The sequence below is a fragment of the Canis lupus genome, chromosome 7 (genome assembly GCF_003254725.2).
Source record: "Canis lupus dingo isolate Sandy chromosome 7, ASM325472v2, whole genome shotgun sequence".
Taxonomy (NCBI): domain Eukaryota; kingdom Metazoa; phylum Chordata; class Mammalia; order Carnivora; family Canidae; genus Canis; species Canis lupus.
The window spans coordinates 34,235,342-34,249,143 of record NC_064249.1 but is presented as its reverse complement, the minus strand read 5'-3'; the positions used below and the strand labels follow the sequence as shown (position 1 = coordinate 34,249,143).

Genomic DNA, 13,802 nt, shown 5'->3' with positions numbered 1-13,802 from the left:
CAAGCACTTTTCCACAGGCTTCCTTCTACTAGATACTCATAAGAAAGATGGTGGCAGGAGAGGAAACTAGAGATATCCCCTGGCACCCCACCAGGTGGGGCACAAGCACAAAACCCTGCCACCTCACCAGACTCCTTTTTCATCTGAAACAAAAGCCTCAAGCTTCTGGAGGAAAGGTAAGAAACCTTCCCAGATAGTTTCTGGGGAAAGGTGAAAAGCCAAATGGGTGGACACTTTGTGCACCTGACCTGAGAAACAGATACATTGTTACTAAGGGAGGGGTAGAAGCAAAATCCATCAGTGGTATGATTGCAAATGTTTGAAATACAGTTCTCTTGGGGCAAAGAGGTCCTGTTTCATGATGTCTGCCAATTTAGCTGATGTGAATACTTCCGCCATGGTCAATTTAAAACTATCAACATGATGTTGAATGCCCCATATGTTTATAAAAACTTAATAAATCAGCTCCAAAATATAACTGCATCTGACCCTGAGGAAGCAGTAGGTGGTCCTGTTCCCCATCTCCAACATAAGCCATGACCACAGTCAAATAAACAAAAAAGTATCAGAAATAAAGAATATATTTGATGGGTTATTGGCAGAATGAACTCAACAGAAGGGGAAAATCATTCAGTCTGAAGACTGGCCAACAGACATGATCCAAAGTGAAATACAAGAAGAAAGAAAGGAGTTCAGGTTAGGGACAGTGCCTGGAACAGTGCGCCTAAGAGCCATGGGACAGCCTCAGATGGTCTAACCAATGTGTAAGGGGGGGGGGGGGGCGGTGCTGCTTACCATCTCCATCTCATCTATTCTCCCTCCCCCATTAGATTTAAAAGCCATGGTGTCATTCTTGAAGAGACCATGTTCTCCTTGACCCCCGGGACCTTCAAACATGTACTTCTTTATCTCTGTGAAGATTACTTAAAAACGCTAAATTAAATTTTAAATCATAAGGGTTAAGAAAGTGAAAATGCTAACCAGAAGTTCTCGATCTACTTAAACAATAAAAACAGAAATTTGGCTTTAAAGAATGAACTCACTCAAAGTGGTTTATGTTAGATTTATGGAAAAAATGTTTAGGCATTTTAAGCATGGAAATATACTTTCTGTCCTCTAAGAACAGAAATTTGCCTTCTCTTTTAAGCAAAAGTTCTGTCCAAGGATTGTTTAATGCTCATAACCTCTAGTGGTCCTTTGTACAATTTGAACATATGTTTAGTACTTATTTTTAATTGAATATTTTTATTATCCAGACTTAATTGTGGAAAAATAAAAAATAAACATTATAAAAATGTTAAAATTTGTTGGTAATAGTTGATTTGCTAAAATATTTGCCTCCAAAAATGTATTACCTATTTACTATTACTTTATGTTCTTAGAGTTTTTTCTTTTTAAATTTTTAAATATTGTAACAACTTCCCTCCCAGGAACAGAAGTTAAAATCTGTTAGCTTCTGTTTGTTCTCCTCACTGTCTATTATGCTGAAACTATGACTTTTTAAAATAAGTAGGTAAAATGTATTCCTGTTGAAATTTTGGGGCTTGAATTGAAAACTTTCACCACCAAATAGAGGACATACACACATAAACACACAGACACAAATATTCACAGATACTTAGAATACTTCAGGCATTTCCCAAGTATGATCCAAAATGATTTATGGTTCCATAAATCAGCTGTTGAAAATTCAAAAGGGATGTTCCCATAGAAATCACATTATCTTTAAAAAGATTTGTAAGATTATTTATTCATGAGAGTCACAGAGAGAGAGGCAGAGACACAGCCAGAGGGAGAAGCAGGCTCCCTATAGGGAGCCTGATGTGGGACTCGATCCCAGGACCCCAGGATCACGCCTTGAGCCAAAGGCAGACACTCAACCGCTGAGCAACCCAGGTATCCCTAGAAATCACATTGTATAAACACAGTGTTTTGGTTTCACAGACCTGCTCAGGAGAGCCAATGTAAACCATGAAGTAAATAAACCTCCTTCTAGAATATTAGCCTCTGAAGGTCCTGTTGTACCTCCAGAATCTAGAACAGAGCCTGTTGTGTGTTAATGGGCTGATAAGTATGTTGAATGAAGGCATAACAGTGCCAAACATTTGTCAAGCACTAAGTCTGTGCTAGGTACTATTCTAAGAGTTTTCATGAATTATTTTAGGTAATTATCATGTCCTTCTAGGGTTGCATTTTTCAGATAGAGAAAGGGAAGAAGTGAGGATGATGAAATATAAGATTTAAGGAATTTGCTCATGACAACCTGGCTAGGAATTGGTAAATGAGGAGAACCCAGAGAATCTGGTTCTAGGGTTCATGCTCCTAACTACTGTACAAAGTCTCTTTACTTTGGGTTGTAGGTCAACTCACCAACAACTAGAACCTGAAGGCAGCTTAAAGCATTACAAAAGGGCAGGGATGTCTGTCTGCTTGTCCAGCCATTTATCCAAAGCACATTGATGCTATATAATAAATATCTGATGAATAAGTGAGAGGGAGTTTTCTTCTTTTTCTTGGGTATTGGGCCTATTCTATAAAGAAGTGTCAATTATACTAAAATGTCTTCGCATTTTCCTTATTCTCTTTTGTTGGATATCTTTCCATGTAATCTACTCTCAGGTAAACAGTCGTGATAGTGCTTGACTTATTCCAACTGCAGTGTCTAGACAGACTGCTTTAATAGCTTATTACCTGCTCCCAGATAAAAATTCTAATCCCTGCTGTTAGAACTTCCTCTGTTATTGGGAGGAAAACAATCTGACTTCATGTCTTCCTATTAAAATATAATCGAACCTGTCGTCCAGTCCTCTTAGGGACTTGTCAATAATACATGGGATAATTGGATTTTAAGGAGGTTGCTGTTAACCCCAATTGGCTTATAATTTTGGCATAATTTGGGGGGAAAGGGTCAAATTTTCTAAGCTGTTCTTGGTTTTTACAGCTTCCTCCTTTCTAATATAAAATATTCGCAGATCATTTGTCCTTTGAGCCTTTAGGGGAGGCAGTCTACCTAATCCCCACATTTCCATGGTCTAGGAACATGAAAGCTAGAGATTACCAAGAAACATTTCAAAATTAACAAGAAGCAATGAGCTTCTTTCCTAGCAAATATGGGCTATTTATCATCTTTTATAATTTTATATTATAAAATAATGGCACAGAAATCTAAAATAACATAGCAATTATGTTAATTTACATTTAATAGTATGTTGTCAGTTACCCAGGGCTCCTGGGTGGCTCAGTCGGTTAAGTCTCTGACTCTTGATTTAGCTCAGATCATGATCTCAAGGTTGTGAAATGGAGCCCCATGTGGGGCTCTTCTGTGGGTGGGCATGGAGCCTGTCTCTCTCCGGCTGCCCCTACCCCTCCCCTGAACTACTCCCACACACATGTATGTCTGCATGCACACACACTCTCTCTCTCTCCCAACAACAACAACAACAACAACAACAACAACAACAACACATCCCAAATTGCCAAGCAGCACATTACCAAAGGAGTGCCTCTCTACAGCATACTGGTAGGGGCTGGGGGAGATGGGAGGTGGAGATTATATACACATTTGCTTTAGCAAAAGAGATGTGGATGATTCACTGGTGAATTACAATTCATATAGGACTTGAAACATAGTTATTGAGAAGCCGATACATTGCTGAAACAAATATGCAATTTTGTACTCCTAAGAGGTTAAGGAACAACATAGGACGAATGATTTTAATTACCATGACACTAAATTAAGAGCATTTTATAATTAAAAGCAAGAATAGCAACATTAAAAACCCAGATGACCTCAGTAAATGTCCTTTTGCCCCCAAATAATGGGAAGTCAAACCGGTGGAGCTTGGGCAGGATCAGGGGAGACTGGCAAGGGGTAGAAGCCAGTGGAATGCTGCAATAGCATCCTCAGTAAATTACCGATTTCCTGATTCTCAGTAAATCATGACCCAGAGCACTTTGGTTTATACTTTGATTACTCTTCTAAATAAGGAAAGATCAACTCAAAACATTTCCTCAGGGACAGGGAAAAGTTTTACGACTATAAACTCAAATCTAGTATCAACAGACTTCTGGTTTATACAAATCAGAGAGAACAAAAGATCAAATAAACACTCCACTCCAGGGCAACCAACTCTTGCCCAGGCTGCCTATGGAGGCGAGTCCCCCAGAACCCTCCTCCTTCTTGTCCATGGGGTTTCTGGAGGCACAAGAGTACCCCAAGAGACAGTGAGTGATGTCACAGCTGCTCTGGATCCCCATCAGCCCAAACAGAGAGAAAACCTGCAACCAGGGGATAAGGAGTGTGGACCTTTTTCATCTCTGTACCTCCTGGCCTAGTGTGGTGGCTGGTACCAAACAGATGCACAATAAACAGAATAAACCAATTCTGGCATCAGCTCACTTTGCCAGCACCTGATCTGGAAAGCCACATTATAAGCTCCTATCTTCCTTTCAAGCCACAGTTGAGATTGGTGTCCCATATCCTCCTCTCCTCTACCTCAGCATCTCCAAATTTATCTGATCAGTAATCAGTTAAATTATTTTATAGTTTTTACATGATATGACTTGGAGGGATTTTTAAAATAACAAATTTTATTTTAAATAGGCATATCTTTAAATTTTATAATATAAAGTTGTGCCCAAGATCGCGAATCCGAGAAACTGCCAAGGAGCCGACACCGACGGTTTCCCCGCTGAGAGAAATTACTGAGTGTCTAAGGACTACTAAAGAGAAATGAGAACTAAACACAACATAGAATCTTGGACCAGAACTAAAGAATACTAGGGGAAAGCTAGTGAAAATCTAAGAAGGTCTAGAGTGCGTTCCTAGTATTGCACTGAAGCTAATTTTCTAGGCCAGATCACTGTATTGTGGTTATGTAAGATGCTCACCTTGTGCAGGGTTGGGCGAAGGGCATATGGGAACTCACCCATTAGTTCTGTAACATTTTTAGAAATCAAATTATTTCAAAATAAAAAGCTAAATAAAAGTAATTTTCCTATGTAATGAACAATGCCAGCTACTTCACTTACATAAATTAAATCTTTAATGAATTAATTATATAAGAAAAAAGGCACAATTGGCCAATAACATGTTTTAGTAACAAAATGTGCTCTATAATGTAGATTTGAAATTAAATTGATGTGTAAGAATAAAAAAACCCTACAAAAATAGCTTCATGATTTTTTTTTGGAATTCTTGTTTTTTTAATGTAAAATTCAATTTATTGCTTCATTTTTTAAATTAACTTTTTTTCATACTAATTTAAGACTGAAGGGAAGACTCAGCAAAAATGAAGGGAAAGCTCAGAAACTTCTCATATGCCCTGTCCCCACACAGGTACAAACCAACCCTCATTATCCACATCCTCCACCAGAGTGATATGTTTGTTACAAGTCATGAAACTATGTGGACACATCACAATCACCCAAAGTTCATAGTTTATGTTACGCTTCATTTCTGGAGTTATTCATTTTATGGATTTAGACATGTATAGTGACTTGTAGACACTATTATGGTATCATACAAAATATTTTGCACTGCCCGAGGAATCCTCTATTCTCCTCCCCCCCACACCCTTGGCAACCACGGACCTTTTTACTGCTTCCACCATTTGCCTTTTCCAAAATGTCATAGAGTTGGAATTGTACAGTTTGTAGCCTTTTTAGACTACTTCTTTTACTTCATAATAAACATTTAAGGTTCCACCATGTCTTTTCAAGGCCTGGTAGCTCATTTCTTTTTAATACTATATATATCATCCCACTGTCTGGTTGTACCACAATTAATCCATTCACCTATTGAAGAGATATATCTTGGTTGTTTTCAAGTTTTGACAATTATGAATAAAGTTGCTATAGACATTGCTGTACAGGTTTTTGGGTGGATATAAGTTTTCAGCTCCTTTGGGTAAATACTAAGGAGCATGATTTCTGGATCATACATTTAAGTTTTGTAAGAAACTGCCAAACTGTCTTCCAAAGTGTACCATTTTGCATTCCCACCAGCAGTGAATGAGAGCTCCTATTGCTCCACATCCTTGCTAGTGCCTGATGGTGTCGGTGTTCTGGATTTTGACCACTCTAATAGGTATCTCATCGTAGTTAGTTTTAGTTTGCCTTTCCCTAATGACATATGATGTGGAGCATTTTTCATATGCTTATTTGCCAATATGTAGCTCTTCTTTGATGAGGTGTCTGTTAAGGTCTTTGACCTAATTTTAATTGGGTTGTTTGTTTTCTTATTGTTGAGTTTTAAGAGTTCTTTGAGTATTGTGGACAATAGGCCTTTATCAGATGTATAATACTTTCTTCTAGTGTGTGGCCTGTCTTCTCATTCTCTTGACATGGTCTTTCTCAAAGCAGAGCTTTTATACTTGAATAAAGTCTATCTTATCAATTACTTCTTTCCTGGATTTTGCCTTTGGTGTTGTGTCTAAAAAGTCATCATCATTCCCAAGGTCATCTAGTTAACTTCCAGGAGTTTCAAAGTTTTGTATTTTATATTTTTGTCTGTGATCCATTTTGAGTTGATTTTTTGTAAGGCATAAGATCTATGTCTAGATTCTTTCTTTCTTTCTTTTTTGCATATGGATATCCAGTTATTCCAGCACCATTTGTTGAAAAGATTATCTTTGCTCCATTGTATTGCCTTTTCTCCTTCATCAAAGATCATCTGATCTTTGATTTGGGCCTACTTTTGGGTTCTCTGTTCCATTCCATTGATCTACTTGTTGATTCTTACTCAAATACCACATCATCTGGATTACTATGGCTTCTTAGTAAGTTGGAAGTACTATAGTTCCAGCCCTCTGATTTCTTTCTTCTCCCTCATCATATTGAAACTATGTTGGCTATACTGGGTCTTTTGCCTCTCCATATACTTCAGAAGCAGTTTGTCACTATCCACAAAATAACTTACTGGAATTTTAACTGGAACTACATTAAATCTATAGGTCAAGCTGGGAAGAATAGACATTTTGGAAATATTGAGTCTTCTTATTTATGAACATAGAATATCTCTCCATTTATTAATTCTTTGGTTTCATTCATCAGAATTTTATAATTTTCCTCATATAGATCTCGTATCTATTTCATTAGTTATACCTAAGCATTTCGTTTCTGGGGTGCCAATATAAGTGGTGTTGTGTTTTTAATTTCAAATTTCAATTGTTCATTGCTGATATATAGGACAGTGATTAATTTTCATATATTAACCTGTATCCTTCAACCTTGTTATAACTGCTTATTAGTTCCAGGAGATTTTTTGTTTTACATATATGATCATGTCATCTACAAAAAAAGACAGTTTTATATCATTCTTCCCAATCTTTATATCTTTTATTTACTTTTTTTGTCTTATTGCATTAGCTAGAACTCCCAGTATGATATTGAAAAAGAGAAGCAAAAGGGAACATTCTTGCTTTATATCTCATTTTGTGGGAAAGCTTTTGAATTTCTCATCATCAAGTATGATATTAGCACTAGATTTTTTGTAGATGTTCTGAATCAAGTTAACGGAGTTCCCCTCTACTTTTAGTTTACTGAGAGTTCTTACCATGAGTAGGTGTTGGATTTTGTCAAATGCTTTTTCTGCATGTACTGATATGACCATGTGATTTTTCTTTCTTAGCCTATTGATGTGATGGGTTACATTAATTGATTTTTGTTTTTTTTTTTGTTTTGTTTTGTTTTTTTACATTAATTGATTTTTGAATGTTGAACTGATTTTACATACCTTGGATAAATCCTACTTGGTTGTAGTGTGTAATTCTTTCAAAATATTGTTGGATTCTCTCTGCCAATGTTTTGTCTTTAAATGATGAAATAAAGGTTAAGATTTCAGGCTTCTATTTTCAGGTACTTCTCTGAAAACAATGAATAGTCTTTATTTCCCCAAAATGGAATGTCACATTAGATTAAAATCAATATTTTATTTCCCTTTTTTTCTAAGTAAGTTCTAGGTCCAACATGGGGTTTAAACTCAGGACCCAAAGGTTAAGAGTCACATGCTCTATCGACTGAACCAGTTGGGTGCTCCTACTTCCTATTCTTAACACTGGTTTTCAAGGAATAAATTTTCTATTAGAAAAATACAACTTAATAGATTTGGTAAAAATCATACTGTGGTAGTTTATAGAAGAATTACCGATTTTAAACTCACTAACTTGCTATATTTCAATCAGCAGCTGCACATCTTCTTTAATGATTTTTATGTATATAATTTCAATGATACATTACCACAGGAAAGAAAACAAAACCATGTAAGAATGTATAACTGACAAAGCAGTGACGATCGCTGGGGGTTGGTAACCCAATACTTGACCTCTTGACAGCACATAAGTGCACTCAGTGGGCCTCTACTAGCTCTAGGGCTTGTTCCCTCTGCAGACACTGTGGAGCTCTCACATGGTTCTATTTTCTATGACAAAATACATGAATAAATACCTTCTTAAAACATTATCAGAAATAATGTCATTGCTATCTTCAACATGAATCCCCTGGACTGCCTTTCTAGACGCCAGGGATTCCAAATCACCAGCTGGAAAATGTAACTTCTCTGACTCCACAACTTTAATGATCTTGACTATCAGAATTTAATACATTCACATCTACTCCAACATAAAACAAAAAAAATTATCTGTTTTACAATGCCCCTCCTAATACATTCTCTCACCACCAGATGCTTGGTCTATCTCTCCTGTTCTTTAATGGTTCCCACTTTCCTTGGCCAGTAAATCTCATGAAAAAGTACTTCAAAATTGCTATGTCACTTTTTCTATTCACACTAACTTTTCAATCTACTCTAATATGGTTGCTGTACTCTTCTACTAACAATATTTTTGTTAACATAACGAGTGCTGTCTATTGTCACTAAGTCCAGTGGATACTCACAGTCACTTAATCACTCAGTAGCATCTGGTTGATCCTCTCCTCTTTCCTGAAGCATGCACGACAGCACACTCTTCTGGTTTCCATTTATTTCCCAGGTTACTTGTCTTAATGTCTTTTGCCAACCTCTACCTTACCTTTAAAAAGGTTGATGTTCTAGGGGTGCCTGGGTGCACAGTCAGTTAGGCATCCCATTCTTGGTTTCAGCTCTGTTTGTGATCTCAGGATTGTGAGACTGAGCCCTGGGATGGGCTCCTCGCTTGGTATGGGGTCTGTTTCAGATTCTCCCTGTCTCCCTCTGCCTCTGCCCCTCCTGCTCGTGCTTTCTCTCTGTCCCTCTCAAATAAATAAATAAATCTTTAAAAAAATGTTGATGTTCTTTACATGTTGAAGCCCTTTTTGCTTCTTACTGTGTTTTTCCTCTAGGTGATCTATCTCATTTACTCTCAAGGTTTCAAATATACTCTATAGGCCAATGGAGATTTTTATCTCCAGCCCAGACCTGTCTCTTAAGAGGAGTCCCTATGTCATGTCCGCCTGTTTATTTGACATTTCCATTTGTACAAGGCATTGGCACATTAAATTTAACAGGGCCAAAATGAACACTTGGTCATCTCAAACTCAAGCCATCTTGACCACAAACCTGATTCTTTGTATATCCTCTAGTTCTCTAAGTGGCACTCTTGTTCAAGTCAGAAATATGGGTATTATCCTTGGCATACCCTCTATCCAACACAGCCAAACAATTATTAAGTCCCACTGATTTTGCCTCCTACGTATTTCTCCCATCTATTTACAACTATCATTATTATCATCACTTCAAGTCCAAGCCATCATCATCACTTGACTGACTACTCCAGGAGCTCCCTAACTGCAGCTTGTGCAAACTCTGTGGTTCTGCTCTAATACATGATCTACTCTGGAACTGGAATGCTATTTTTAAAAAATATTATTTATTTATTTTAGAGAGAGAGAGAGAGAGAACATGAGCAGGAGGGGCAGAGGGAGAGTGAGAGAATCTCTAGCAGACTCTGTGCTGAGTGAGAGCCTGATGTGGGTCTTGATCTCACAACCCTAAGATCATGACCTGAGCCAAAACCAAGAGTCAGATGCCCAACCAACTGTGCCACACAGGTAGCCCTGGAATGCTATTTTTAAATTGCAAATTTGATCACAGTCTTAAAAAATTTTTTTAAATTATTTCTTCTCTTTAGAAAAAGGATAAAGTAAAAAAAAAAAATAGAAAAAGGATAAAGTAAAAGGTCTATAATAAAAACCTAAAGGCCCTATCTTTAGGTCTGGCTCTCACTTACCTCTCCAACCTCATCATGTATCATTCTTTCCCTTATTCTTGATGTTAAACACACAAGTTTCTCTTCTTCCTCAAAAGTCCTAAACTCATAATCTTCAATTTCACAGTCAAAATTCTTTTCTCTAGAATGGAAGCTGGTCAACTTCTTTAGGAGAGGGCCAGATAGTAAGTATTTTAGGACTCACAGGCCACCAGGTCACAGACTCTGACTCAAACACTCAGCTCAGGCACTGCAGCACAAAAGGAACCACAGACAGTAGTAGATGGACAGATGAGCCATGCACTGTGGGCTGTGGGCTGGGGCAGTCTGCCAGCATCTGCCCTAAAAAGCCAGCCACCTCTATCCCCATGCTTACAGATTCATTTCAAGCATCACTTTTCTCACTGAAACTTACTGCGCAGGGAAGTCACTTTATTAAATTTGCTTTTACCACAAAGTATATTTGTCTTTCACAGAACTAATTATTACTACAATTACTTAGATATTTATGAAATTATTTAATCTCTATCTTCCCTATAAGGCTGTAAATTCCATGACACTGGGGACTACATTTACTTTGCTCTTTTATCCTCAGCGTGTGGTGGAGAACATGACATATGAGAGTGATCAATAAATACCTGCAGAATGAATGAATGAATGAATGAATGATTAATTTGGTGCCTAACCTTCAGTTGGCAAATGTAGATTTCCAAGCTTCCATTATATATCTGGAAACGGAGGATAGTTACAGCTACTTTCCAGTAAGATAACATGGGTGAGTGCGTTTTGTGGACTCTAACACAAATTTAAGAAAAATAAATATTACAAAGAAGCTTTGGTTGCCTAGTATGGCAAATTGCAGCCCAAGGGCCAGGCCAAATCCTCTGGCTCGTTTTGTTGGCCCTCTAGCTATGAATGGTTTGGCTTTCCTAAAGGTTATAAAATACAAAAACAAAACAAAAAGGACTTTCTGACAGAAATCACATATGGCCCATAAAACCTAAAATATTTTAGTCTGGCCTAAAACAGTATCTCTGAGTTTAAGTAAATCTTTTAATGAGTAAATAAATGAATGATTAATACCTCCCAAATACACCCGTATTTTAATATTTCAGTGACTGAAAAGCAGTGCCATTCTCTGACTGCCTTTCTTCTTCTCAATAGAGCAAGTGATCAAAATTATAAAATATTTACCCCCTCCCCAAGGACTCTATGTTGACTTTTAATTTTAAAATAGGGACGCCTGGGTGACTCAGTGGTTGGGCATCTGCCTTTGGCTCAGGTAGTGATCCTGGAGTTCCGGGATCGAGTCCTATGTCGGGCTCCCTGCATGGAACCTGCTTCTCCCTCTGCCTGTGTCTCTGCCTCTCTTTCTGTGTCTCTCATGAATAAATAAATAAAATCTTTAAAATAAAAAAATAAAAACAAAATAAAAGGAGTCTATATCCATTTTCATTTTCCTCTCAATTTTATCAAGTGCTTCCAAAACAGAGGTGTGGAATGTCTGGTGAATGGGATAGGAATGGGGGGCTAAGAAGAAAAAGAAGAAAACCGCTGCAAACCCGCTGCGATCGCCACGTGGAGTCCAAATCTACCGCAATCAATTCATTGCAGGGTGTAAATACTGACTTTTTGCCCCTCGGGAATCCACCATTGTACAGAAATTTTATATGACACATTTATAGAAATCGAGAAGAGGCTGTGTTTATTACAAAAGAACTGCACTAAACAGGAAAGGAATCTGGAGTTGAATGATCAAGATCCACGTGTGAACTCTACCACCTCCTCAATCTGTCCCTTGGGGCAAATCCATTAGTCTCTCTGAGCAGCTTATGTTTCTTCATCCAGAAAAAGGGAGCAAATATCATTGGTGCCATTTGGAAGGTGGCTGTTAGGAGCCAGGTGCTTGACATACATTTGATTTTGATCTCAAACTGCAAAGCGGTCACTATTAGCCACAGTACACAGATGAAGACACTTGCTGAGGGAGGTCAAGTAGCTTGCTCCAAGGCACACCACTAGGAAGAATCAGAGGGTTTGGAGTCAATCCTGACTCGAGCAATACCCTCGGTTAGTTGGGCATCCAACTCTTGGTTTCAGCTCAGGTCATGATCTCAGGGTGGAGGGATCCAGCCCCATGTCAGGCTCCTTGCTCAGCAGGGAGTCTGCTTGGGGATTTTCTCTCCATCCCCCCACTCAAGCGTGCACACTTGCTCTCTTAAGTAAATGAATAAATCTTAAAAAAAGAGATACCTGACCTTCTTACTTATTTTATCTTACAAAAAACACATGAAACTATGAAATCCCTTCATATTACATTACCGACTTACTTACACCTTAAAGTCAGATGGTTCTCCTACAATGCCCTCTGTTAAATCTATGTCTAGAGAATAATAAAGAGAAGATATGCTCTCCCCTCTGTATTATAAGAACAATCTAAGTTGAGAAAGCATAAATACTTAAGAACATTAGATTTTGACATGTCTCTTGAGTGCCACGGTGGCCATGAATTCTATTTATTCCATATCAATTTCCATTCTGATTTTGAACCCAACACCTTTAAGATACGGCATGTCAGTTGATTACTTAAGCCATATTACCTTTGCTTCATTATCTCATGTAGTCTTCCATGTTGGACACACTGTTCCTCCAATTCATCATTTCTTCTCTGTAACTTTTCCAGTTTGTCATATGTATACTTTTTCTCTTGACTGAGCTGAGCTATTTCAGATCTAGAGAGGTAAAAACACAGAAATGATGGATGTTAAAGTATTTATTACAGAGCATGTTTTTACTGTATAACCTTGGCATTCTCTTAAGTCTCATGCTTAAAAATGATGGTGTAAATATTTTATGTAAAACAGAATATTTCAGAAATTGCAAAATATCTAGTGGAGGAATATATGCATTGCAGGCACTCAAGTGGGAGACAGAGAAAGGAATAATGATTTACTCTGAAAGAGATGGCTTCTTCCAGGAACAACACAAAAATGATAATGATTCATATTCATACCCAATATTTATTGAGTGCCTATTATAGGCCAGCCACCATGCTGCTACAGAAGCAACCCCAGGCCTAATCTCTAGGATGGAGCATTGCTTCTTTTAATTAACATAGCTAATATAATGGCACATGATTAAAATCATATAGTTCCAAAAAGCATAATAATGAAAAATGACATTCCCCTACCCCACCACCTCCCCCGGCCCCATCTCCAGCTTGTCAATATAATTACTAGTATTTCAATGTGTAGTTAAAGCAATAGCCACATTTATATCATGTGATTATCTCAATATTGGTCTTTGCTGGCTAAGTACTTGATTATGATCACATATGCACTGGTATACATTTATTGTCCCCAGATGAGTGGGATTTAGTGTAGATTGACAGAATGTGAAGCCACCCTTTTCAGTGGGAGATTCCTAATACCAGTGTGTACAATTCTTTCCTCTGTGGCTCTTTTGCTTCTCAAGAGCAGAATCCTCCGGCTCCCTGCTTGTTCTGTCTGACCCTTGCCAGCAGTGGTCTAGGAGCCGGTCGGAGATAGAGAGGTAGGGATCTCACCTTTCAGAATGCAGACGTCAATATTAATTTCTCTATGCTGCCTTCAGTGCCTCTAT

The 13,802-nt window shown here is 37.9% G+C and overlaps 1 protein-coding gene across 15 annotated transcripts in view; it reads right to left on the bottom strand.

Annotated features, from left to right (window-relative positions):
• SDCCAG8 (SHH signaling and ciliogenesis regulator SDCCAG8) overlaps nucleotides 1-13,802 on the bottom strand; it is a 242,196-nt gene that overhangs the window by 60,082 nt on the left and 168,312 nt on the right. For 12 of the 15 annotated variants that reach the window (XR_007411968.1, XR_007411972.1, XM_049112394.1 and 9 more), the window contains one exon: nucleotides 12,782-12,913. Coding sequence is in view for 11 of the 15 variants with exons in the window: in XM_049112394.1 (XP_048968351.1) it covers nucleotides 12,782-12,913 (132 nt within the window). In the remaining 4 variants the exon portion in view is untranslated. Of the gene's footprint in view, nucleotides 1-7,735; nucleotides 7,866-11,905; nucleotides 12,200-12,780; nucleotides 12,914-13,802 lie in introns of those variants that run through there. The other 3 variants (XR_007411969.1, XM_049112389.1, XR_007411970.1) reach the window with 3 other exon arrangements.